General features: G+C 45.5%; 1 protein-coding gene across 1 annotated transcript in view; it reads right to left on the reverse strand.

Moving 5' to 3' along the window:
- Nucleotides 1–5020, reverse strand: part of ONECUT3 (one cut homeobox 3) — a 159629-nt gene extending 154609 nt beyond the window's left edge. The window contains exon 1 of the mRNA XM_044685350.1: nt 4891–5020. Within this exon, the coding sequence (XP_044541285.1) occupies nt 4891–5020 (130 nt within the window). The remainder of the gene's footprint in view (nt 1–4890) is intronic.
- Nucleotides 5021–24755: the final 19735 nt, after the last annotated feature.

Genomic DNA, 24755 nt, shown 5'->3' on the forward strand with positions numbered 1-24755 from the left:
GAAAGAAAGAAAGAAAGAAAGAAAGAAAGAAAGAAAGAAAGAAAGAAAGAAAGAAAGAAAGAAAGAAAGAAGAAGGAAGGAAGGAGGGAGGGAGGGAGGGAGGGAGAGAAAAGAAATGAAAAGAAAGATGGAAGAGGAAAAGGATAGAAGGAAAGAAAAAGAAAGAGAAAGAAAGAAAATTAAAAAAATATAAAACCATGGTTCCAATCTGGGTGTTACCAGTAATTTGATCTTTGAATCTAGGTATCTCACCTGGTCCTAAGCCTTAGTTTCCTCATCTGCAAAATGAAGTGGTTGGATTAGAAGAGAGTCTCTTAAGGTCTCTTTCAGCACTAACTTTCTGTGCCCTCAGGTCTCTCCCAGCTCTGATGTTCTGTGCTAAGAGTCCTCCCAGATATGACATTTTATGTTCCAAGGTCTTTCCTAGATCTTATATCCCATGTTCTAAGGTTCCTCCCCATTCTGATGCTCTAGGTCATTCTAACATTTTGTGCTCTAAAGGTCTTGCCCAGTTCTGACATTCTGTGACTGTTTTAAGGTCCATCCCAGCCCTAAAATTCTGCATTCCAAAGGCTTCCTAGTCCTGACATCTCTCTCTTTAAGACCCTCCCAGATTTGATAGTCTAAGACCATATAAGGTCAGTCTGGCAACCTATGAAGGAAACCTCGTAGATGTGGGATAGTGTAGAAGTGATCCTACCTTCTTGGGAGGTTAGTCCAATGGTCCAGGCAAATGGGAATGAGCAGCCCAAACAAGTCAGGGTAATATCGATAGAGATGGGAAGATAGTTACAAGAGATGCCATGAGAGTAGTTTCAACAAGACCTCATAACTAACAAGACATGAGCTGAGAGAGAGGGGAGCATCTAAGAGAGCCCCAAGGTTTTATTTAAGCATGGGTGACAGAAAAGATTAGATCAGATGGAGGCTAATTTGTATGGCTCCTCTAGTGCAGTGGTCACACGCTGATGGGAACCCAGTGCGATGCAGCATCCACAATGCTGTAAAACATCCCAGCCTCCTTCAGCAATGTTTCTAGAAAACCGCATCTGTATCATTCAACAAGGCAACAAGCATTTTTAAACACTTCTGTTAATCAGTTCATAGCATCATTCCTGTAGGTTTTGACTGGAGATAGTTTGGACTCATTCCCTTTCTTGAGGGATCTTGAGAGATCTCTTTATGGTAGAATTCTTTTTGTAATGTTTGCTCATTCTTCCAGATGCCTTTTTTTCTTTAATCCCTTACTTTTTGTCTTAGAATCAATACTGGGTATTAGTTCCAAGGCAGAAGAGTGGTAAGGGCTAGGCAATGGGGGTCAAGTGACCTGTCCAGGGTCACACAGCTAAGAAATGTCTGAGACCAAATTTGAACCCACATCCTCCTTTCTCTAGTCCTGGCTCTCAATCCATTGAGCCACCTAGTTTCCCACAGACTACTTCTTGACTCTGTATTTTTATGTTAGGACCTCACTCTGGGCACTTTGGCAGATAATGTTTGAGCTCTTGATTTTATTTATTTATTTATTTGTTTGTTTTTAGGATATTATTCCATGGCTACATTATCTGTGTTGTCACTCTCCCCTCTTCCCTCCCTTCTCCCAGAGATGAAAAGTAATTACCATTGGTTTATACATGTCTTATTGCTCAAAACTTATGTTTGAGCTCTTGAGTCCTTCTGATACTTCCTTGGGGTTTTCAATATTTGTATTATTCCAAGATCTCTACAATATCTCTGGCTGGAAATCTGCAAGCTCTCGGTGTTTTCAAAATAGTGGGATCCAGGGAGAAGTCTGTTCCATGTCCTCCTGATCTGAGCTCTGAAAATTCTTGCCCTAGATTTAGGTTTGACCAATACTCCTATGGACCTGTCTCTAGCTAGAAGTTCCAGTAGACTGCTTCTGGGCTCATTGCAGTCAGTTAACTGGGATTCTCTGCAGGTTCAGAGTGACAGAACCCCTTTGATATGAGATTACTGCTTTTGTCATTCATTACAGACTTCAGACTGTGCTGGAGGCTGGAACTGAAACCCTGGGGCACAAGTCTTTTCCATGGTCCTTCCTGGATCTGTGATTTGGAACTGTGTGGTGTCCCACAAAGTTGCCCACGTGTTTCTGCCCCCAGCAGGGATCATGGTTCCCAGGTATGGGTCCAGGTCCTCATCTTACCCTACCTACTGCACAGCCTAATCATCTTTCAGACTCTGTAGGACTACTGCATGAGCAGTACTTCAGGAGCTCCTGGTCACACTCTGTCCCCATTGTCCACAGACCTGTCTATCTACCTAGGCTAATATGGGCTAGAAAAATGGCTCACTGATTTTTCTTTCTTGGATTTCACCATCAGGATCATTGTGAAGGAGGAACACCGCAGGGGGCTAGGATGAAACTTCTTCCTGCTATTCCAAAGTCTTGGCTTCATGCCCTTCGCCCCCACCAGAGATAATTGAATCTTAGAGTTGGTAGGGATCTTAACATATCCTTTTCACTTTTCAAGATTAGACCACCAGCAACTATTCCATTTCTTTCTAAATGCTATGCGTCTCCTCCTTCAAAACATGAGACTTCCTCCTAGATCTCATCATGCCTTAGTGATGATTGAGTTCTTAAAGGTTATGCCAATGAATCACGAACTCTGACACACTCAAATGACTTTAATGTAGTCCTAATAATCAAATGTATGCCTGCAAAAACATTAGTTCCCAGAGGATCATCACCAAGGTGGTTAAGGATGATGATTTTTTTTTAACCATAAAAACCCACAAAGACATACCAAGGCTTGGAGTGTCTACTTGTATCAATAGAGGACAAGCCTATCCTGGGGGAATCAGAGATTCTTGTGGGATTGAAGTCTAAAGGGGTAGGTGTGGTTTCAGCCATATAAGGAACTCCCAGGTAGGGAATTCCCTCTACCAATGCCCATCAGCATCTTCTTTGTAACTTGAATTCTTAGGGAGTTGACAAGAGGATTGAGAGGACCAACGTGCATCAGATGCAGGACTTGAACCTAGTTGGCTTTCAGGTCAACTCTCTATCCACTGGGCCACACTGTTTCTAACCCTATTCTCCTCTAAGTTGAGATGTAGACTATATTCATGGAGTTTATACTGTAGTTTTGTGATCTGAACATTGAGGCTTACCATCGGTGTGGTTAAGCTTCTTCAAAGACCACAACATCCTTTCCCACCTGTTTATATCCAAGGCTGTTCCTTTTTCTATCTGGCTTCCTGCTTGGATGGATGGTTCCCTCTGAGGATTCCTTAGAATTCTAGACTATTCCAGTTAGAGGGAGAAATCATGCCCAAAGCATATCTCCTGCAGCCTAAAGGAGGATTATTTTTTATTTGCTCTAATAGTATCTCCTTCAAGTTTCAAAGGTAGCATCTCTAGCACAAGTGCATGATGGGGGAGATGGAAAAGATCTCAGGGTAACTGTGGACCACAAGCCCCAAAACCATGACATGGAGGCCCCCCAAAGTTACCATGACCCAAGGAGCCTAGTGTCCAGAGTGAAGGAAACGTCCCTTGTCTGGATCCTCCAATCTTCGGTCACCTGGAAGAAGATGGCCATTCTGATTTATCTGGATTGTCATGTTGCTCCAGATGCCATTCTTTATCTATGAATACTGGCTAACTAGATCACATACAGAGGAAGGTATCCAGTCAACAGGGAATCTTGGTGGTACAAAGGCTAGAGCACCCAGATTGGAGTCAGGAAAACCTGAGTTCTAATTTGGCCTCAGAAACTAGCTGTGTGACCCTGGGCAAGACACTGAACTTTGCCTCAGCTTCCTCTTCTGTAAAATGAACTGGAAAAGGAAATGACAAATGACTGCAATGTCCTTACCAAGAAAACTCCAAATGGACTCACAGAATCAGACAAAACTAAAGTAACTTAACGACTTGGGAAATGCCAACGCAAGAATTGGGGATGTTTAGCCAAAAGAACAGAAGGTATAGAGAGAGGACATGATAGCTATTTTTGAAGTATTTGAAAGGATGCCAGGTAGAAAAGGGAATGAGCTTTTTCTGCTCATCCCAAAGGTAAGAACTAACTGCAATGGATAGGAATCATAGAGAATCAGATTTCACCTTGATGTAAGGGGAAAAAAAACCTCCTCACAGTGAGAGTCATCAAAAAGGAAAAAAGGGAGAATGGGATACTGGAATAGAGAGTGAGTTCCCCATCACTGAAGATGGTCAAATGAATGCCAAATGACCATTGTCAGGAATACCTCAGAGGAGTTTCTTGTCTAATCATCAAACAACACTTATTAAGGGACTACTGTGTGCCAAACACTCTGCTAGTCACTCTTCAATGGAAGTTAAGATTTGGATGCACTCAGAAATCCCTTCTAACTCTCTGATTTTATAATTCTTGTGAGCTGGGACAGGGAAGAGGAGAAGGGAGGGAAGAATTGGGTGGGAGGGGAACAGGAATTTGCCCAAGTTCCTTCCCTTTACCCTTTTCATGCTTCTGTCTTCTCTCAGCTTCCATTTTGCATTCTGGGCCATTGCCATATGGCAACCTCACCAACTAAATCTGCCATAGAGATTTAGAGAACTTTGGGTGACCAGTTCCCGGAGACAAAGGAAGAATCATCAGAGCTTCAGGCTCTCAACCTGGGCCATGTTAGGGTCTTCTTCTTGACAAGTAGCCAGAGATAATCCCTCAGGAACTAGACTACAGCAGAGCCTACTCAAGTGGTCAAAAAAAAAAAAGCTTCACACTCTAATTTTATCTATGCTCTGTCCAAAGAATCATCCTTGGATAGAAGATATAGAGGTCCTTCCAATCCCCTAGTTCAGAAAGTGGTAAAAGAGAAAGCATCGATAAAAGTTACAAATCATCGGGTCCTGAAATGCCAAGATTCCCATTCAGATATCCTCACCAACGCCAGCAGCTTCATCACCTTCATCCATTTTACTAGGTGTCATGGTCATCTCTTCCTCTTCATCATCCTCTTCGTCAACATCACCACCATCATCCTTCCCATCCTCACTGATGTCAGCATGGTTCATCCTCCCTAATATCATCGCCAGCTCTGTCACTAACACCATCATTGCCATTACCATGACCAGACCGCCATTACCAAAACGGGCATGTTGAGAACCCAAGATGTGCTTGACACTCCAAAGCCCCTTATGAGTGGCATGATGGGTGGTGGGGTGGAAGGGGAGGAACGTAGTGGAATGCAAGCAGGAGGCAATCTCTGCTCTTTCCTCCACATACCGTCTGGGTGACCTCGGCCAAATCCATTCCCATTTCTTGGACCTCCATTTCTTCATTTTTCAGAATGATGGTGTTGGATTTCCAAAGCCCCAAAACTAGGAGTCTATGAATCTCAAGAAATGGGAAACACAGGCTAGATCATAGGAGTAAAGAGCCTCAAAGGCACCCAGGTCCAACCTCTTCATTTTGTAAATGAGAAAACTGAGGCAGACAGAGGTTAAGGGACTTGCCCCAAAGCTGCAGAGCTAGGAAATGTGTGATTTGAACTCAGGTCTTCCTGACTCCTGGCTCAGGGCTCTATCTACAGTGTCATCTCATGAGTTGATAAAGAAATCCATTCACTCGCTCACCAATCACTCATTCATTCATTCGACAATGCATTCAACGGCGATTTATTGAGAATACTGAGCCGATATGGTGAGCCCACCACACTGGGCCTAGGACAGAGAAGGGATGAGAGGACCCTGGCCTGGGGCTTCCCTGGGCCCGGGGCCAGCAGCTCCACTGAGTTTGATGCATGATATGTCAACCTTAAAAGAATCCTCTATGTCCACTTAAACACTACATGTCTGCTCCCTGTCATTACCATTAATGCATACACAATCATTAGGCACTTCCACCTAGACCAGTTGCCATAAACTGAACTCGGCAGTTCCCTGAAGCACCCCACCCGGAGCCGTCAAATGAAATCCAAAGGCTATTTCTGCCATAATGCCCTCCCTTCACCTCCCCCCACTGCTGCCATCCCCCTTCCTCTCTCCCCTACTCTTCCCCGATCAATTTTATGATGCTAGCTTTGGGGTTCGTTAATGTTTCCGGAATCTCTTTATGCCCCTGTTTAAAAATTCTTAATTAAGCAGGGGTTTTTTTTTGTTTACACTTGAACTAATTACACTTTTAGAACCAACAATAAAACATTAGGCCTGGGCCATTAAGGGCTCCTGCCGCCAGCGGCCCATGGACTGCCCGCTTCCACTGGGAGATAGGAGAAGGGGATGGCAGACGCTGTGCCTAGCTGTCCTGAAGAGGATCGGCTGCTCCTTATCCATCTTCCTCCGGGAGGGCCGTTGCAAGCAGAAGGTGGCCTTCCTGGCTTCCGGGCTTGGCGTCTCCTGACCCCCCGCCCCCCACCCCCAGCCACTCCTCTGGCTGAACCTCCAGTTGGTATTGATCAGACCCCGCCTGATGGAGTGGGCCTTGTGTGAGGCTCCCACCTTCCCCTCCTCTGGCTCCTCTCATCCCTTGGCACCTGGCTTTTCATAGAATCCTAGGATTTTGAGCCAGATGAAACCTTGGGAACCATTTAATCCAACTCTCTCATTTTTTTTTTTTTCAGATAAGAAAACTGAGAGGGGAAGTGACTTGCCCTAAAATACACAGGGATTAAGGAGGAGAACCACTATCTGAACCCAATCTTCTCTAAAGTATAAAAAAAAGGTAGGAAAGGGCTGAGAAGTAAAGGCACTCAATGAGTCAATAAGCACCTATTGAATACCTACTATATGCTAAACACTGTGCTAGGCACTCAGGATACAAGGCCAAAAAAAACAAAACAAAACCTCTGAAATCTAGCTCCTTTCCTTTAAAAGCTTACATTCTCCTAGAAGAAACAATACAGGGGCAGCTGGGTAGCTCAGTGGATTGAGAGTCAGGCCTAGAGACGGGAGGTCCTAGGTTCAAATGTGACCTTAGACACTTCTTAGCTGTGTGACCCTGGGCAAGTCACTTGACCCCCATTGCCCACCCTTACCACTCTTCTGCCTAGGAACCAATACACAGAAGTTAAGGGTTTAAAAAAAAAGAAACAATACATACAAAAAAAATGATAAAATTTAGGCAAATTTACACTAGCAATTAGAGAATGTGGTACCTCAATTGCACCTTGAAGATTCTCAAAGAAGGAGAGGAGGAAGGAGTATGTTGCCTGGATAGAGGAATAGCCATACAGCCAAATACATGGAGGTAAGAGATGGAATGTTAAGTGTAGGGACCAGGAAGGGGGATTTGGCTGGATTGCAGAGGGCTTGAAGGGGAGGAAGAAAAGGATGTGTCTATAAAATTAGGTAAGAATTTGACTGTGGTGGTAGAGTTGACTAGACCAGTGATGGTGAACCTTCTAGAGACCAAGAGCCCAAACTGCACCCTCACACCACACATGAGCCGCCCCCTTACCCCAGGCAGGGGAGAGAGGGAATGTTTCCATTGGGCTGCTGGTCATGGGAGAAATGTCCTCAGGCACATGAGCCGCCCCCTTACCCCAGGCACGGTGGAGAGAGGGAGGGGAGCAGCCCCTCTGACATGCATGCTATAGGTTTACCAACATGGCACTAGACAATTCTCCAAATCCTCAAATTTATCCCTCCAATCCAATCGGTTGGCAGATCACGCACCATCCTGCTAACTCTCTGGTCCTAAAATCTCTTTCTTGGACATTATTCCCCTATACAGTCTTCTATTAGAATATAAGCATCTTCAGGGTAGGAACTATAGCACATTTTTTGTGCTTGTATTCCTGACAGTTAGGACAGCATTCGATAAATGATTTTTTTTCTTTCATTCAATCATGTATAGTCAATTCTACTTCTATGACCTGGTTCCAACTGAAGAGATACGAAGTGTCAAGGGAGAGAGAAGAGTTGAATATGACTCAAATCCAATGAATTCTGGAAAGAAAATGGTATCCTTGACAGAAACAGGGTTTATGGGGAAAGATGGTAAATTGTATCTTAAAACATACTGTAATTACTTGGGAAATCATAGAATCTTAGAATTGGTAGGAACCATAGACACCCCACCCTTGACCCCATCCCACCCACCTACACATCTGACAGATCTAGAAAATTAGGCCCATAGAAGGGTCTGTGGTACAGTGAGGCTGAAGAGTGGTCTAGCAAAAGAAACACTGCATTTGGAGGCCAAAGACTTGTGTTCAAATCTCAGCTTCACTTCCCCACATGGGTGGCTTTGGGCAAGAAGTTAGACTGGCCAACTTCCAATGCTTCATCCAACCCTAAGAGCCTAAGAGTCTTGTTTTCCCCTTCAGGCCTCTTCCTGCTACCCCTCCCTAAGGTGAAACGGGACACAGACCATTTGGCTGGATCAGTTGACAAAAGGAGCATTCTTTCCTCCAGGCCCTCATTTAGCTACCATGTTGGTTGTTTCTGTGATGGAAGAGTCTTCTCCATATTCCTTGCTCAATGAAACAGTAGAACATATGCTGACTTTCAAATCAAGAGGACTCAAGTTCAAATCCCAACTCTGCTACTTATTAACTGTCTGATTCTGGGTGAGTTCTTTTGCTTCTTTAGACTATCCATCAATTAAACTCAAAATAAATATACCATCTACTCCCCCTCCATGGATTTCATCATTCCTTTTTTTTTTTTTTTTTTTTTTTTTTACCCTTTACCTTCTGTCTTTGGACACAAAAGGTTAAGCAATTGGGGTTAAGTGACTTGCTCAGGATCACACAGCTAAGAAGTATTTGAGTTCAGATTTGAACTCAGAACCTTCTAACTTGAGTGTGTGCTGCCTAGCTACCGCCATTCCTTCTTTCTTTCTTTGTGCTTGAAAGGGCACCTTTTGTGTTAGCTTTGTAACCTCAGGCAAATTGCTTTTCCTCTCTTCACTTTCTTTTCTCCTTTCTAGGTTTGTTTTTTAAGCCCTTACCTTCTTTCTTAGAATCAATACTATGTGCCCGCTCCAAAGCAGAAGAACAGTAAGAGCTGGGCAATGGAGGTGACATAACTTACTCAGGGTCACACAGGTAGAAGTGTCTGAGGTCAGATTTGAACCCAGGACCTCCCATCTCAAGGCCCAGCTCTCAATCTCCCGTGCCACCCAGCTGTCTCATTCATGTGGTTTTTGATGGAGTACGTTAGACTGGCTGATCTCGGAGGTTCTGTTCCCCTGTAACCTTGTAAGCCTGGGATGGATGTCCCTGTTTTGCACAATCAGCTCTTCTATTCACCTGCAATCCATCTACATAGGCGCAGGCACCTTTTGCTTATCTATGTCCAGAGTGGGGGAAAGATGTGTAGATAACACCCAGGCCATTGCTTTAGGCTCCAGGATGAATGATAACATCATTTTAGTAGCTGAGTTAACAGTCGTCTTCTATTTGTTATAGAAGAATATTAAACTGACTCTCCATTTAATTCCTTGAGTATACAATGAAGAAGAGAGATCCCAGGCAGCCCAGAAGCACACTTTGGGATTTAGGAGGAAGGCTTGGATAAAGAATTGCCATATAGAAGATCCACACTGAGAGATAATCGAGAGCTGATTCCCAATGTGTGCACACATGTGTACACACCCACAGACATGGACATGTCATGTTGCTCTCCTTCAGGAGCAGAGAATCATAAAGTAAAGAACATCAGAGCTGGAGAGCCCTTAGAATCCAGAATGTTAGAGCTGAGAAGACTGTTAGAACACAAACTATCAGAGCTGGGAGAGCCCTTAGAACCCAGAACATCAGACCTGGGGGGATCCCTAGGACACAAAATGTCAGAAATGGAAAGATTCTTAGGACAGATTCCAGAATCTCAGAGCTGGGAGGGAGCTTAGAACAGAGAATGTCAGAGCTGGGAGGGTCCTTAGAACAGAGAATGTCAGAGCTGGGAGAGACCTTAGAACAGAGAATGGCAGAGCTGGGAGAGTCCTTAGAACAGAGAATGCCAGAGCTGGGAGAGTCCTTAGAACAGAGAATGTCAGAGCTGGGAGGACCCTTAGAACAGAGAATGTCAGAGCTGGGAGGGAGCTTAGAACAGAGAATGTCAGAACTGGGAGGGAGCTTAGAACAGAGACTGTCAGAGCTGGGAGAGACCTTAGAACAGAGGATGTCAGAGCTGGGAGGGTCCTTAGAAATAAGTTTTTAAAAGGAAAGGAAGAAAAAACGGAGGCCTCAGGAGCTCAGAAGACTTTCGTGGGGCAAATCAGGGACCTCAGTGCCAGAGCTGGGACCAAAACCTCATTCTGCTGATTCCTTCTGTGGACCTTTCCCACTCTCCTGGGCTGCTTTCTCCCATCTCCCTCTGCTCTTCTCTTCTCCCCCTCTTCTCTGTCCTCAGAGGGCCGGGGGACCTGTGGGGCAGCCACTGTGTGCGGGTCCATCTGCAGCTCAGCTGTGCTAGGGCTGGACTCATCTGGCTCGGTGCCATCTCACCTATGCCACCGAGTTCATCCCCCCAACTCCTGGGGCCTGGTCCCTTCCCCTGCATTCAGGTCGATGCTCCGAAGCCTGTTCACTCCAGGGACCTGGAGACCCAATAAATCATAGGTAACGAGATTAGTTTCTTCTGTCGGCTGCCTCATTACCATAACTCCCTTCTGCCTAGGCAGAGGTTCATGCCTTGACCTTTAACCCTGTAAAGCCCTGATCCTGCCGAGCATGGCCAGGGGTCAAGAGTTTCGTCTGAGAATCCAGAATTGGAAGGGATCTTTGAGGTCACCTTATTAAATAGACTCCATTATACAGATGAGGAGACTGAGGCTCGCCCAAGACCCTCCATCCTTCAAGGCCAGCTCAAAGAGCGCCTTCTCTGACTATCCCCTACAATTCTCCCTCCCCTGAGCTCCTCTCGGACATGCATGTCCTCATTAAATACTTTGATTCTTGGCCTCTCCAAGCTGGACCAGCCCATAGAAACCGGGTAGTAGAATCACGGCACAATGGGGTCCTAATCCAACGTGAGGCTCAGAGAGGCAGTGACTTACCCAAGGTCACACAGAGACAGGGGCGGGATTCCAAACCTTACACCACCTAAGGGAGCCAAAAAGCACGAATCCCTATCGTACGCACTCCCTGACGTGTGGTCGGCCAACCTGGCCTTGAATCCCTTCCGTGACAGGGAACTCGCTTCTACTGGACAGCTTTATTTTTAAGTAGTTTTTCCTCCTATTGACCTGATGCTTAATATAGCTTCTTAAGGTTTACAAAGTGCTAGATAAACACATTATCCAATACATTACATCCATTACCTCATCCGATCCTCATAAGAACTCTGAGAGGCAAATATCCTAGTGTCCCGGGCACCTCGGCCGTATATTCTTGTGTATGTTCTTGATTTATTATAGTGTGTATTTATTATATACGTTAATATACTGCATTTATTATAGTGTATATATATATATATATAATCTAGGAACAAGTTCTCTCCCCATTAGAATGTAAACTCTTCCAGGGTGGGGGCAGATGCATTTTCTGTATTGGGATCTCCAGGAGATAGCGCAAGTCTTGGCCCATAGTAAACACTTTTTAAATGCTTGTGGAGGGCCAGCTAGGTAGCATGGTGGATGGAGAACCAGGCCTGAAGTGGGGAGGTCCTGGGTTCAAATCTGGCCCCAGACACTTCCTAGCCACTTAACCCCAAATGCCTAGCCCTTAGCACCCTTCTGCCTTGGAACTGATACTTAGTGGTTCTAAGACAGAAGGCAAGGGTTAAAAAATGCTTGTTGATTGTTTCTTATCTTGCAGATGATGAAGATTGGGGGTCTGAGAGCAAAGGGACTTGCCCAGGGTCACACAGCTAGCAAGTGTCAAAGGAGGAATTCAAGCTCAGGCTCCCCTTGATTCCAAGCCAGGACTCTTTCCAGGGAACCATTCCAGCTCTTTCTGAAATCTATCTCCCCGAGACTTAGGGTGGGATTAAAGGAGCCTAGAGGAAGAGCTCACTGAAGGGTCCTTGGAAACAACCTAGTCCAACCTCTCTCATTTATAGATAGGCAAAATGAAGCTCCAGAAAGTGAAATGACTTGCCCGAAGTCCCCTAGGCAGTACGTGTTAGAACTGGCAATTGAACCTTCAAATACAACACAGACTAGAAGATATGGAATGGGGCAACTAGGTGGTTCAGTGAATAGAGCCCTGGACCCAGCCTGAAGTCAGGAAGACTCAAGATCTTCCTAAGTTCAAATCTGACCTCATTCACTTACTAGCTGTGTGACCCTGGGCAAGTGACTTAGCCCTGTTTGCCTCAATTTCCCCATTTGTCAAATGAAATGGAAAAGGAAATGGCAAACCACTCCAATATCTTGCCAAGAAAACTCCGAATGGGATCACAAAGAGTCAGACACAACTGAGAAACAATTTGAAAGCTGACCTGAACAAGGATTTTTTGTGTTCATAAAATGCTGGAAAAGACCCAGGAATATAGTCCATGGAACAAAGAGAGGGTCAATTGAAAGGAACCTTAATACATACAGTGCCCAAGCTGGGAAGCAATTTAGAACAGAGAATTTAGAGCTGGGAGAGACCTTAGAACAGAGAATGTCAGAGCTGGGAGGGAGCTTAGAACAGAGAATATCAGAGCTGGGAGAAACCTTAGAACAGGGAATGTCAGAGCTGGGAGGGAGCTTAGAATAAAGAATGTCAGAGCTGGGAGGGAGCTTAGAACAGAGAATGTCAGAGCTGGGAGAGCCCTTAGAACAGAGAATGTCAGAGCTGAGAAGGAGCTTAGAACAGAGGATGTCAGAGCTGGGAGAGACCTTAGAACAGAGAATGTCAAAGCTGAGAAGGAGCTTAGAACAGAGGATGTCAGAGCTGGGAGGGCCCCTTCTTTCTCTAGCCCTAAAGCTAACTCACCCCCATTAAAATCTCCCTCATTTCGTTGTTTATCCGTAACCTTCATCCTCACACTCCCCTTGCCTTCTAAGCCAAAGAACTAGGGATATCACAGAAGGTGTAGAGATGAGGAGGTGGGCTTTGGGGAATGGGGGTGGCAAATGGCTGCCAATAACAAAATAGGGAAAGGGGGCAGGAGGATGAGAGACTGGGGGTTGGGATGTGGTGAGGGAGAAGGGACAAAAAGAGAAGGGGAACAAATGTGAGAAAGGGAAGAGGCTCAGCATGAGGATATCAGAAAGGGGGTGGGAGATGAGGGCTAGGGAGTGGGGAGGAGTATGGCAGTGATGGACAGTGGGCTGGAGATATGAGGCCTGAGGGACGTCCTAATGTGGGGAAGAGGAGGAGAGAATAGGGGGAGGGGTACAAAGGACCGAAGATATGGGAAATGGGGAGGAAGATGAAGGACTGAGCTATTCGGGCACTAAGCCAAGAGATGGTAGGGAAAAGTACAACCAGGAACGGAGATGGAAAAGTCAGCAGTCAGATAGCATGGATACCACCGTCGAAGGGGCAGGTCTGTTTCATTCTTGCCCCAATAGCCTAGAACTCTCAAAAATGCTCCTGTTTTCTCCAATGGACTCTGGCAGGGCCATGAGACCATCAGCTGGCAAAGACTGTGAGTGAGATTTCCTGACAATATCCTGGCCCCCAGCCTCCTGCTCAGTCTCTTTCATTTAGCCTCCATTCCCTTCCTCCTTCTTCCTCCCTCCTCCTCATGCCCCACCACACTCTCACTCCATGTCTCGAACTCTTAGCCCACTATCCTGGGCAAAGGGAATTTGGGGAAGGGGCAGGAAAGTCTGGATGCCCCTCTGGAACATAGCGAGAGCAGAAAATCCCTAACCCCTTAGCTGGCGGGAAGACATCCCAACCCCTGTCTCCTATCTCCAACCTAAGGGAGGGGAGGAGGGATGGAGGGGGGAGCTTCAGGAAAGCCATTTCTGAGAAGGAAAAAGCACTCTCTTGGGTATCTCTGCATTTCTGGGCAGGAGGGGCTGATGAGAAGCCCTCCCCCCTCCATTTCACGGAACCCCCTTCCTCCTCCCATAGCCCCAGGGGCCCATTAGTCACTCATTAGACCCCAGAGCCTGTTGGCCTAGCCAGATACTGATCCCACACATCTGGCTGACACTGTACAAATTTTAAGTGTTCTTCTCCAGAAGGTAATGAGCTCTCCATCTCAAGAGGTGTTCAAGCAGAGTTTAAATGACCTTCTGATTAGGGAAGACTAATGGGAAATTTGAGGTTGTCCTGAATTCTGGGCCCTCCCAGGCAAGCGATATACAGTGAACCTCAACAGTAGGCTAAGCTTAGAGCTGAGATGGGAGAAGCCAGGCCAGGATTATAAATGGGCTAAAGAGATCCCAAGGATTTCACAAGAGCCTTTCTGCTCTTTATGAAGGGAAGGCTTTGGGAACTATAGAACTTTGGAGCTGGGAGTAGGAATTCTTAGCCTGGCATTGTAATTTTGTTTGTTCTTTTTTAAAAAATCTATTTACGGAGCACCTAGGTAACATAGTGGATAGCGGACCAGACCTGGAGTGGAGAGACTGGGGTTCAAATGTGGCCTCAGACACTTCCCAACTGTGTGACCCTGGGCAAGTCACTCATTTGCCTAGCCTTTACCTTTCTATTTTAGAGTTATTATTAGGACAGGAAGTAGGGATTTTTAACAACAATATCTTGAGGACTGTGTTTCAGTATAAATTGGTTTCCTTTGCATTTCAATGTCCTTTCCTGCATGCCTCTAAGAACAAAATCTTGGAGAAACCATTGGCTAGACTAGGCTGCCAAAGGGATTCAGGATACACAAAAGATTAAGAATTCTTGGCTGAGAGATTCCTTAAGATGCAGAAAAGAGAATGTCAGTTACAAAAACAAATACAAAAACCAAATAACAAAAACAAAACACATTTTGGCTCCTGATCAGGAAAATCTGCCTAACCATTGGAGCTGTCCAAGTCAGAAGTGCTGCTTCTGGCGGTTGTGAATGTTCCCTCAGAGGAAATCCTTAAAGAGAAGCTCGAAGGTCACTTCTCAAGTATATGATAATGGGGATATTGGAGTAGATGGTTAAAGGATTCACTTCCAGGGCTCAGATTTGTAATTCAGTCCCGGAAAGAACCTTAGATGAGAGAATGTAAGCAAAATGGAGGAAGGGCTGGGAAGGGAGACCCAAATAAGTGTTTATGGAGCACCTACTATGTGCTAGGCTCTAGGCTAAGCACTTTACAAATGTTGTCTCATTTGAACTTTACAACAACCCTGTGAGGTATTTGCTATTATTTTTTAAAACCCTTACCTTCTGTCTTAGGATTGATACAAGACACAAATATTGGTTCTAAGGCAAAAGAGCAATAAGGGCTAGGCAATTGGGTTTAAGTGACTTGCTCAGGGTCACACAGCTAGAAGTGCCTGAAGTCAGGACTGCCTGAGCAACCTAGCTGCCTCCCTGCTATTATTATTAAGGAAAATGAGGCAAACAGCATTTTTATTTTAATTTTTTTGTAGGCAATGGGGGGTCAAGTGACTTGCCCAGGGTCACACAGCTGGGAAGTGTCTGAGGTCAGATTTGAACCTAGGACCTCCCATTTCTATGCCTGGCTCTCAATCCACTGAGCTATCCAGATGCTCCCCAAACAGCATTTTTACATGGTTTGCCCAGGGTCACATAGTATCAAAGGCTGGATTGGAACACAGGTCTTTCTAAATCCAGGACTTGGCTGCCTAGAGCAAATAGCCAAATAATTCCCTTTCAGCTCTTAAATTTTGTAATTCAGAGTTTAAAGAGCCTTAGATTATATATATATATATATATATATATATAGAGAGAGAGAGAGAGAGAGAGAGAGAGAGAGAGAGAGAGAGAGAGAAAGAGAGATAATATAGATCTAAAACACAAAATGCGAGAACTAGGGAAGGACCTAGAAGGAAAGAGAACTTCAGAGTTGGGGTCTTAGAATATAAAATGTCAGAGCAGAGAGGGACCTTAGAACTTCAGAGCAGGAGCCTTAGAACATAGAATTTCAGAGCTGGGAGGGGGCCTTCGATTATGGAATATTAGGGCTAGGGGGGAACCTTACAACGAATAATGTCAGAGTTGGAAGGGTCCTTAGAGATCTCCTGAGACATTCCCTCTACCCATTCTTCTTCCCTTCCCTCAGTCTCCAGCAGACCTCCCAGGAAAGCAAGCCTGTAGCAGTAATGGGATTGTGAGTCCGCCAGTCTGTGGGCAGAATTGAATAAATAGTATTTCTCAGCATTATTTATCTTACTTGAAATCTTAACTAATAGTTCCAGGGAGCAGATTTGATTTCTTGATATTTGATGCTGAAGGGACTGGGGTCCAGGTAGAGAAGGTCACATGTGAATATTTATGAAGGGCTGAGAAGGACCAGGTGAAGGTCAGACTTCTCAATGGCACCCTTCAAGTTTCATTGGGATTACCATTGGAGACTTTCCAGATCTGTCCACTTGTTTTCATGGAAGGCTTTTGCTCCAGCACAGAAGTGACTTTGGAACTTATATCCTCCCACATCCCAGCCAATGATTTTAGTTCTAATAGTTCTCCAACTGTCCAGTTCATTTTGCAGATGAGGAAACTGAGGCAAAAAAGGCATCTTCCTGACTCCAGGCCCAGTACTCTAATTACTAAGCCATCTAGCTGCTCCTTTTAGACTGATTTGGGGGAAGGCAGAAATGGGTGAGGAGAGAAGAGAACAAAAGCAAGAAAGTATGTGCAGTCTTGCTGTTGTCCAATTGTTCACTAGTGCCTGACTCTTCATGATTCCATAGACTGTAGCTCTCCCCATGGGGTGTTGGTGGCAAGGATACTGGAATGGTTTGCCATTTCCTTCTCCAATGGAACTCTTTGTCAGGCAATCCAAGGTTAAATGACTTGTCCAGAGTCACACAGCTAGGAGGTATCTGAGACCTCATTTGAACTCAAGTCTTTCTGATCTAGGATCGGCACTATCTACTTAGCCACCTAGCTGCCTCTCTATGGGCAGACAGAAGGAGGGAAATAAGCATTTACTAAGAGTTGGGAACTGTGCTAGGGTATTTACAAGTATTATCCCATTTGTTCCTCACAATAACCCAGGATGGTAAATACTATTAATACCATTCCCACTTTAAAGATAAAGAAAGTGAGGAGGCAGCTGGGTGGCTCAGTAGATTGAGAGCCAGGCCTACAGATGGGAAGCCCCTGGGTTCAAATTTGGCTTAGACACTTCCTAGCTGTGTGACCCTGGACAAGTCACTTTACCCCCATTGCCTAGCCCTTACCACTCTTCTGCCTTGGAACCAATGTATAATATTGATTCTAAGGGAAGAGAAGGGTTGAAAAAAAGAAACTGAGGCAGACATAGGTTGCCACTTTCCAGGAAGTGTTTGAGGATGGACTTAAACTCAGTTCTTCCTGACTCTTGGCCCAGCACCATCCACTGTACCACCCAGGGAACTGGATAACCTCTGTCACTTTCACCAAGTCCAGCCAATCCCACCATGCTCTGCCATGATCACCACCAATAAAGCCTTCCTCTTTCCCAAAAGCCCAATGAGTGATCAATTTCAATTCAATTCCCCTACCATGTGAAGTACCTACAGAGTTATAGGAATGGAGGTATAAGGGCAAAAACCAGAGAGTTCTGTTATTCTGTATTTTAAGGGCACTCCCAGCTCTGATATCTTCTATTCTAAGGACCCTCCCAGCTCTGACATTCTCTGTTCTAAGGTCTCTCCCAGCTCTGACATTCTCTGTTCTAAGCTCCCTCCCAGCTCTGACATTCTGGGTCCTGTTTTCTAAGACCCCTCCAGGATCTGTCATTCTTTGTACTGGAGACCCTTCTGGGTCTGACATTCTATGTTCTGAAGCAGCTTCCCTTGTTTGTTCTGTGGTCCATTTCAGTTGTCTTCCTATTTTCTAAGGTCCTTTCCAGCCCTGACTTTCTATTCTCTAAAAGAGAACTCCAGCAGTCTTCTGAATCCTTTGCCAGGTCCGCCATGTTCCCCAAGCCATGCAACATGAAAGGGGGCCCATCTCCCAGGCCGCCCTCCCCGGGTTAGGAATGTGCCTGCAGGCCTGAGCTCTGAATATGTTTATTAATAATAACTCCAGTCAGCCTTGCCGCCAGTTCCAAATCTCCTGTAGTTTATTGATCTCTGATTCTGTCTCAGACAGACACAGGCACGGGCAGACCAGCCCACCGAGAGCCAGACAGTGTCCACGTGGTTCCTGGCACCCTGATGTGCTCCGTCCTCTTTCTGGGCCTACATATGCTCAGGACACACGAGCCTGAGGTCCTGGCTTGGGTCCCAGCTGACAGGGCCATTGGACTGTGTTCATCCCCCTTTTTGCTCCCTTTTTCCTCCTCTCTCCCATCCTGAAAGCTAGTCACAGCGCCCCCTGGTGACCGTATTGGAAACCACACCTTTCTCCCTTCCCCAGTCTCCCATGGCCACTTTTTCTGTTTTAAGGGTTCTCTGGGCCCTGACATTCCCTATTCTGGGGATCCTCCCAGCTCTCCCCATCTGCAGTAGAGTCACAAGCCAAATCCTAGAGCTGGCAGGACCCTCAGAACACAGAATGCAGATTACTGGGTCCGAAAAGAGCCTTAAATCCCAAGAATATCAGATGCCTGAGCTGCAAAGGACACTGGAACATGTCAGGGGTCCCAAACTCCCCAGCAATGACAGTAGCAAGAACTGCCATTTATCTAGCGATTGCTAGGTGCCAGGCACTGTGCTGAGAGCTTTACAATATGCTCTCATTTGACCGATAAGCGTTTATTGGATTCCTACTCTATGCCGGTCCTGCGTTAAATACAGGGGAGACAAGGAAAGGGAAAATACAATTCCTACTCTCAGATCGCTCACAGTCTAATGAGGGAAACAACATTCAAACAAGTATACAGACAAAAAGACAGGAGAAATTGGGGGGAGTTAAGAGTCTGAAGGCTTCTTGTCCAAAGTGGGACTTTAGATGAGATTTGAACAAAGTCAGAGAAACCAGGAGGAGGAGATGAGGAAGGAGAGAAATCCAGGCAAAGAGCACAGTGAGGGAAAATTCAGGGAGCTGCGTGTGTGTGGGTCCTGCTTGAGAAACCTGAAAGGTGGTCAGAGTCACAGGCTCCCGGAGAAAGCGAAGGAGAGTAAGGAAGTAGGAGGGGGCTAAATTATGAAAGGCTTTGAATGCCAAACAGAGGACTTTGTATCTTGATCCTGGAGGTTATAGGGAGCCATTGCAATTTATTGAATTGTGTATGTGAGTGTGTGTGTGTGTGTGTGTGTGTGTGTGTGTGTGTGTGTGTGTGTGGGTGGAGAGAGAGAGAGAGAGAGAGAGAGAGAGAGAGAGAGAGAGAGAGAGAGAGAGAGACGTAGTCATACCTGTTCTCTAGACAGATCAATTTGACAGCTTAGTGGAAGATAGACTAGAAGATTGGGAATGGGAATAGGAAGATCAACTAGCAGGGTCCTTAGAACAGAGGATGTCAGAGCTGGGAGAGACCTTAGAACAGAGAATGTCAGAGCTGGGAGAGTCCTTAGAACAGAGAATGTCAGAGCTGGGAGGGTCCTTAGAACAGAGAATGTCAGAGCTGGGAGGGAGCTTAGAACAGAGAATGTCAGAGCTGGGAGGGAGCTTAGAACAGAGAATGTCAGAGCTGGGAGGGAGCTTAGAACAGAGAATGCCAGAGCTGGGAGGGTCCTTAGAACAGGGAATGTCGAGGCTGGGAGGATCCTTAGAGCTAAGATGTCAGAACCAAGAATGTCAAAGGTCATCTCAGGGTCTGAAGAGACTTCATAGGACTCTTATCATGGGAGTTCCTAACCTGGAAGTTGATCATTTGTTGTTTTTAAAAAATGTTTTTAGATAACTGTATTTCAATATAATTGGTTCCTTTATAAACCTTCGTATTTTATTTTATAAATTTAGAAACATGATTCTGAGAAAAACGACTTCATCAGATAGCCTGCCAAAGGGCTCATAAAAAAAGACTAAGAACCCTCTCCTTACCTGTTGTGACCAGGGGCTGAAAAGGAATAAAAATACAACATCCATCTTCCAAAAGGGGCCCCATGTTGCTCTTGTCTGATGATTTCCTAAGTTAGGAAACCCACTAGTTCTTCCCATTCAGCTTTTGGTCAGCTCTGTCAGGTTTTTTCCTTACACTCAACCTACACCCACCCTTCCATCATTTCTACTTGCTTCTCATAGTTCTTCCCTCTGGGACCAACCAGAACAAGTACAAGCCCTTTTCCAGTCCCTCAACTATTTGAAGGCAGTGATCACATTCCCCTCCAACTCCCTGAGTCTTCTCTTTTCTGTACCTCCCTAGTTCTTTCAACGGAGGCCAGTGTGATAGGATCTCCAGGCCTCTCACCATTCTCATTTCCCTCCTCTGGTTGAGCTCCAGCCAGTCAATAGCCTTCCTAAAAAGTGGCACCCAGAACTAAATGCAATTCTCCCAATGTGGTCTGATTAAGGTGGAGTATAACAAAACAGCCGCTCCCTCCTCCCAGTCACTGTCCCTCTGGGAATGCAGTCTCAGACCTCCCTAATTTAGGGAGCTCCTTTTTCAAGTCTTAGGACCTCCCCAGATCTGACATTCTGTGTTCTTAGGACCCTCCCTGCTCTGACATTCAATTCAATAAACACATACTATACTAAATGCCTACTATGAGCAAAGGCCCCCAGTTACAAAGACAGAAATGAAACATTTCCTGGGGGTAAACTTGTTCAGTCATTTCGGATTCTTTGTTGCCCTGTGATCCCTTGTCCATGGGTTTTTCTTGGCAAAGACAGTAGAGTGGTTTGCCATTTTCTTCCCCATTTTTTCTAATCCAGGCAAGGGTTAATAAGTGACTTGCCCAGGATCACACAGCTAGGAAGTGTCTGTGGTCAGATTTGAACTCTGGCCTTTCTGATCTGAGGCTCAGCGCCCCTTAGATGGAGGGCATATATTACATATACCCAAGTAAGTAAAGGCAAAGAATAGACAAAGTAATTTAAGGTCACTTAGAAAGTGGATCACAGAAGGGAATAGAAGGAAACACAGATAAGCAGGATAGCTTTGAAAATAACATTAAAAAAAAAAACAGGGCAGCTAGGTGGCTCAGTGGAAAGAGACAGATGTAGAGAGGAGGTCCTGGGTTCAAATATGGCCTCGGATACTTCCTAGCTGAATGACTCTTGGCAACTAATTTAACCCTAATTGCCTAATCCCTAGCACTCTTCTGCCTTGGAACCAGTACACAGTATTGATTCTAAGATGGAAGATGAGGGTTTTAGAAAAAAATAAGAATTATATTGAATTTATTATGTACTTTAAAAAATTTATTATATACTTTTTTTAAAAAGGTAAAGCTGTATGTAAAAGACATGTGGTTTTATATATAACCCTCTTCGTATATGGATATGTTCTTTTTTGAGGGAAGGGATACTTATAAAGTTTCAGAATTTTAAAAATTTAAAAGAAGGAAAGCATTCTTTTTTTAAAAACCCTTACCTTCTGTCTTGCAGTCAATACCATGTATTGGGCTAGGTAATGGGGGTTAAGTGACTTGCCCACAGTCACACAGCTGGGCAGTGTCTGAGGCCAGATTTGAACCTAGGACCCCTCATCTCTGGGCCTGACTCTCAATCCACTGAGCTACCCAGCTACCCCCTAAGAAAGCATTCTAATAATTAGGGAGGGCCAAAAGTCTGGAAAGGACACTTGTAGAAGGTGGCACCTTTGAAGGAAACCAAGAATTCTAGGAAGCACATAATTCAATCATATATTTAGAGCTCAAGGAAACCTTAGAGATCATTCAGTCCAATTCTTCCTCCCCTTTTATTTTCTTTATAGTTGAGGAAACTGAGGCTTAAAGGCGATAAAAGTGACTTGCCCAGGGTTGTGAGCTAAGGAGGAGATGCATTCTAGACGTGGAGGGTCAGTTGCATTAAGGAACAGAGACAGAAGAAAGAGTAACAGTTAAGAGGAACAGATAACCAACCACAAAAGGAAGCAGATAAAGAATCATAATCTGGAACATCCCTTGGATTGTGCTTGTGAACCACTGCAAGCTCCGGATCTTTTCCAAATGAGCTTTTGTCTGACCATTTTATGCTTTTGGCCAGTGACTTTGCCAATGGCTCTCCGTGTGTCCTTGGCCAAATCCCCCAAACTCGTCATTCTCCATCGTGGAAGGGAGAAGATGATAATCGTGATGCTACTTGCTCATCAAGTTGTTGAGAAGAGGCTCTTTATAACATAAAATTGGATGAATGCATAAATGGAAGGGCCACTCCAATTAACTTCCTATCATGAGTGAAGGCCGTGGGCAGCCATGCTGTAATAGAAAGAGCTTGGACTTTGAACCAGGAACTCTGGGCCAGATCCAGACTTTTGACAAGTGCTAGCTGTGTGGCCTTAGACAAGTCACTTAATTTCTCTGTTCTCTACTTAAATCATCCATAAAATGAAATAGGTAGGTCTCTAATGCCCTTACCAATTCTGGGAGTCTGTCATCCTTACAGTTATGACATTTTTTGCCAGCATTTATTAAGCACCTACTATATGCCAACTGCCATGCTGAGGTCTTTACAAATATCTTATTTGGTAAAATGAAAGAAGTGCCTTTTGAAAGGGGAGTTATCCCAATACTATTTATTATTGGCCTCAGGGTGCAGCCAGGGAAGGAAGACAATGCCTTCTGGTCCCAGGCAGCATCTAAGACTCTGAGGTAAGAGGTGCAAGTGGAGAAAGGAACCAAATCTCCAGGAATGATTCTCCCTTCCCACGGCTCCAGATCTCAGCCCAGGACCCCTCATGCCAGGATTCCAGGGTCCCCCCCTCCTCCCAGACCAATGCCTTGGAGAAAGCTCTGGGCTTCCAGAAGGTGAGGATGGTTGGAGTTGAATTGTGCCTCGCGGCCAGGTCAGAGACCCCCCTCTCTCCCCTCGCTGTAGGAAGGCAGGTGGCCTGTTAGAGAGGAAAGAGTCCTGGTTTGGGCATCAGAGACCTGGATACGGTAGCTCTGCCAAAGCTATTTCCTCCCTGTGTAACCAGGGGCGAATCTCTTACCCTCTCCGGGCCTCAGAGGAGGATGGGGGGGAAGAGCTGGACCAGATGATCTCTAAGCCCCTTTTCGTGCTAAAAGTCTCGGGAGATCTGGAAAATCCTCCTCTGTGGCATAGCTGGCCAATCCTCCTGTTAACAGCCTTTCTCCATGACCAGGTCCAGCGTCCTCGCTGTAGTCTGCCTGGCCTTGTTTCAATTTTATGGGCTTTTTCTTGCTATAAATATGTTTTCGAGGGCTCCATCTATCAGGCTGTGCCTCTCTCGAGCTAGAGATTCCTGCAAGGCCCGTGACAGGTTGGAATTGACTTGTATGATATTAGGATTGCTATTGATCCCTGGGGGCCTCACAGCGAGCTTGGTTTTGCCGGGCTTCGTGACCTGGATCTGGGGCTGGGAGCCTCCCTCCTCTTCCACGGACTACACGCCTAAGGGAGCCCCCCCCAACATGGACAAGCCCTCCTAGTGCCGGGTTCCCAGATTCACAAATCCATGGAGGGAAGGGAGGTTCTTTGGGGGCTGGAAATGAAGGGACTGGAAGCATGCCAGATGGGTCACGCTTGCTCCCAGCTTGGACACAGACTATCCCAAAGGGTTTTCACCTCCTTTTAGGGACCCCCCTCACCACCTATCACTCCATCCATCCCCCTTGGCTCAGCCCCCTCCTCTTTCCTAGCTTTATTCCTGCCCTGGCTCCTCCCTGCCCACCTTCCTTTGTCTCTTTCCACCTCTTTCTCCCTTCCTCCTGCTCCCTCTTTCCGGATTCTCTGCCTCCTCTGAGTTCTACTCCTCCCTCTCCAGCCCATCCTCTAACTCTCGCCTAGCCTGTGGCTGTCCCTCTGCCCCAGGCTCCTGCCCCTTCCCCTTCTCCAACTCCATCTTCTTTTGGATCTCCCTTTTGGGGGCTCCATGTATCAGTCAACAAGCATTCATTTTTATTAAGCACCTCCTAAGGGCCAAGTGTTTTACAAATATCCCATTTGCTTCTCTCAACAACCCTGAAAAGTAAGTGTTATTATTATCCCATTTTGTTATTGTTCAGTCATTTCAGCCCATGTTCGACTCTTCCTCATCCCATTTGGAGTTTTCTTAGCAAAGATAATGGAGGGGGTTGACAAGTCATTTTACAGATGAGGAAACTGAGGCAAACGGGGTTAAGTGACTTGTACAGAGTTCTGAAGCTAGATTTGAACTCAGGTCTTCTGGACAGCAGACCCAATACTCTATTGACTGCAGCGTTCAGCTGTCTTCTCCCCATTTTACAGATGAGGAAAATGAAACTTACAGGTCGTTTAACCAACGCTTAAGGCCAGACTGGAAATCAGGACTTTCTGACTTCAGGTCCCAGGTTCTGTCTATTGCATCACCTAAGTTATAGTCTATCAAAGGAGACATCCTTATACAAGTGTGTACAGCATAAATACAAGGGCAGGGGGAGATGGGATGGACACTGGCATCTAGGTAGGAATCAGCTAGAAAGTATGGCTCCATCTGAGCTTTAAAGGAGCTAAAGATTCTGCCAGGAATCAGCAAGGAGGAAGAGCATTCTAGAGATGGAATGCAAAGGTTGGGAGGTGGGATTTGGACTATCTTGTTCAAGGAACAACTGGAAGGACTGTTTGGCTGAAGCCAAATCTCCTTACAGAGGATAGGGATGAGTAAGTCTACCTGAGTATCAGAGCCTCATCCAGAACATTGAGATTAAATGACTTGGCCAGAACCACTCAATCAGAAGGTGTCAGAGATGGGGCTTGAACTCAGGTCTTCCTAGTTTTTGAGGTCTGCTAGAACATTTGCTAGGACAGGCTGCCTCTCCATGGGGCTTTGTAAAGGTGA

The sequence above is a fragment of the Gracilinanus agilis genome, chromosome 1, assembly GCF_016433145.1.
Source record: "Gracilinanus agilis isolate LMUSP501 chromosome 1, AgileGrace, whole genome shotgun sequence".
Classification (NCBI taxonomy): Eukaryota; Metazoa; Chordata; class Mammalia; order Didelphimorphia; family Didelphidae; genus Gracilinanus; species Gracilinanus agilis.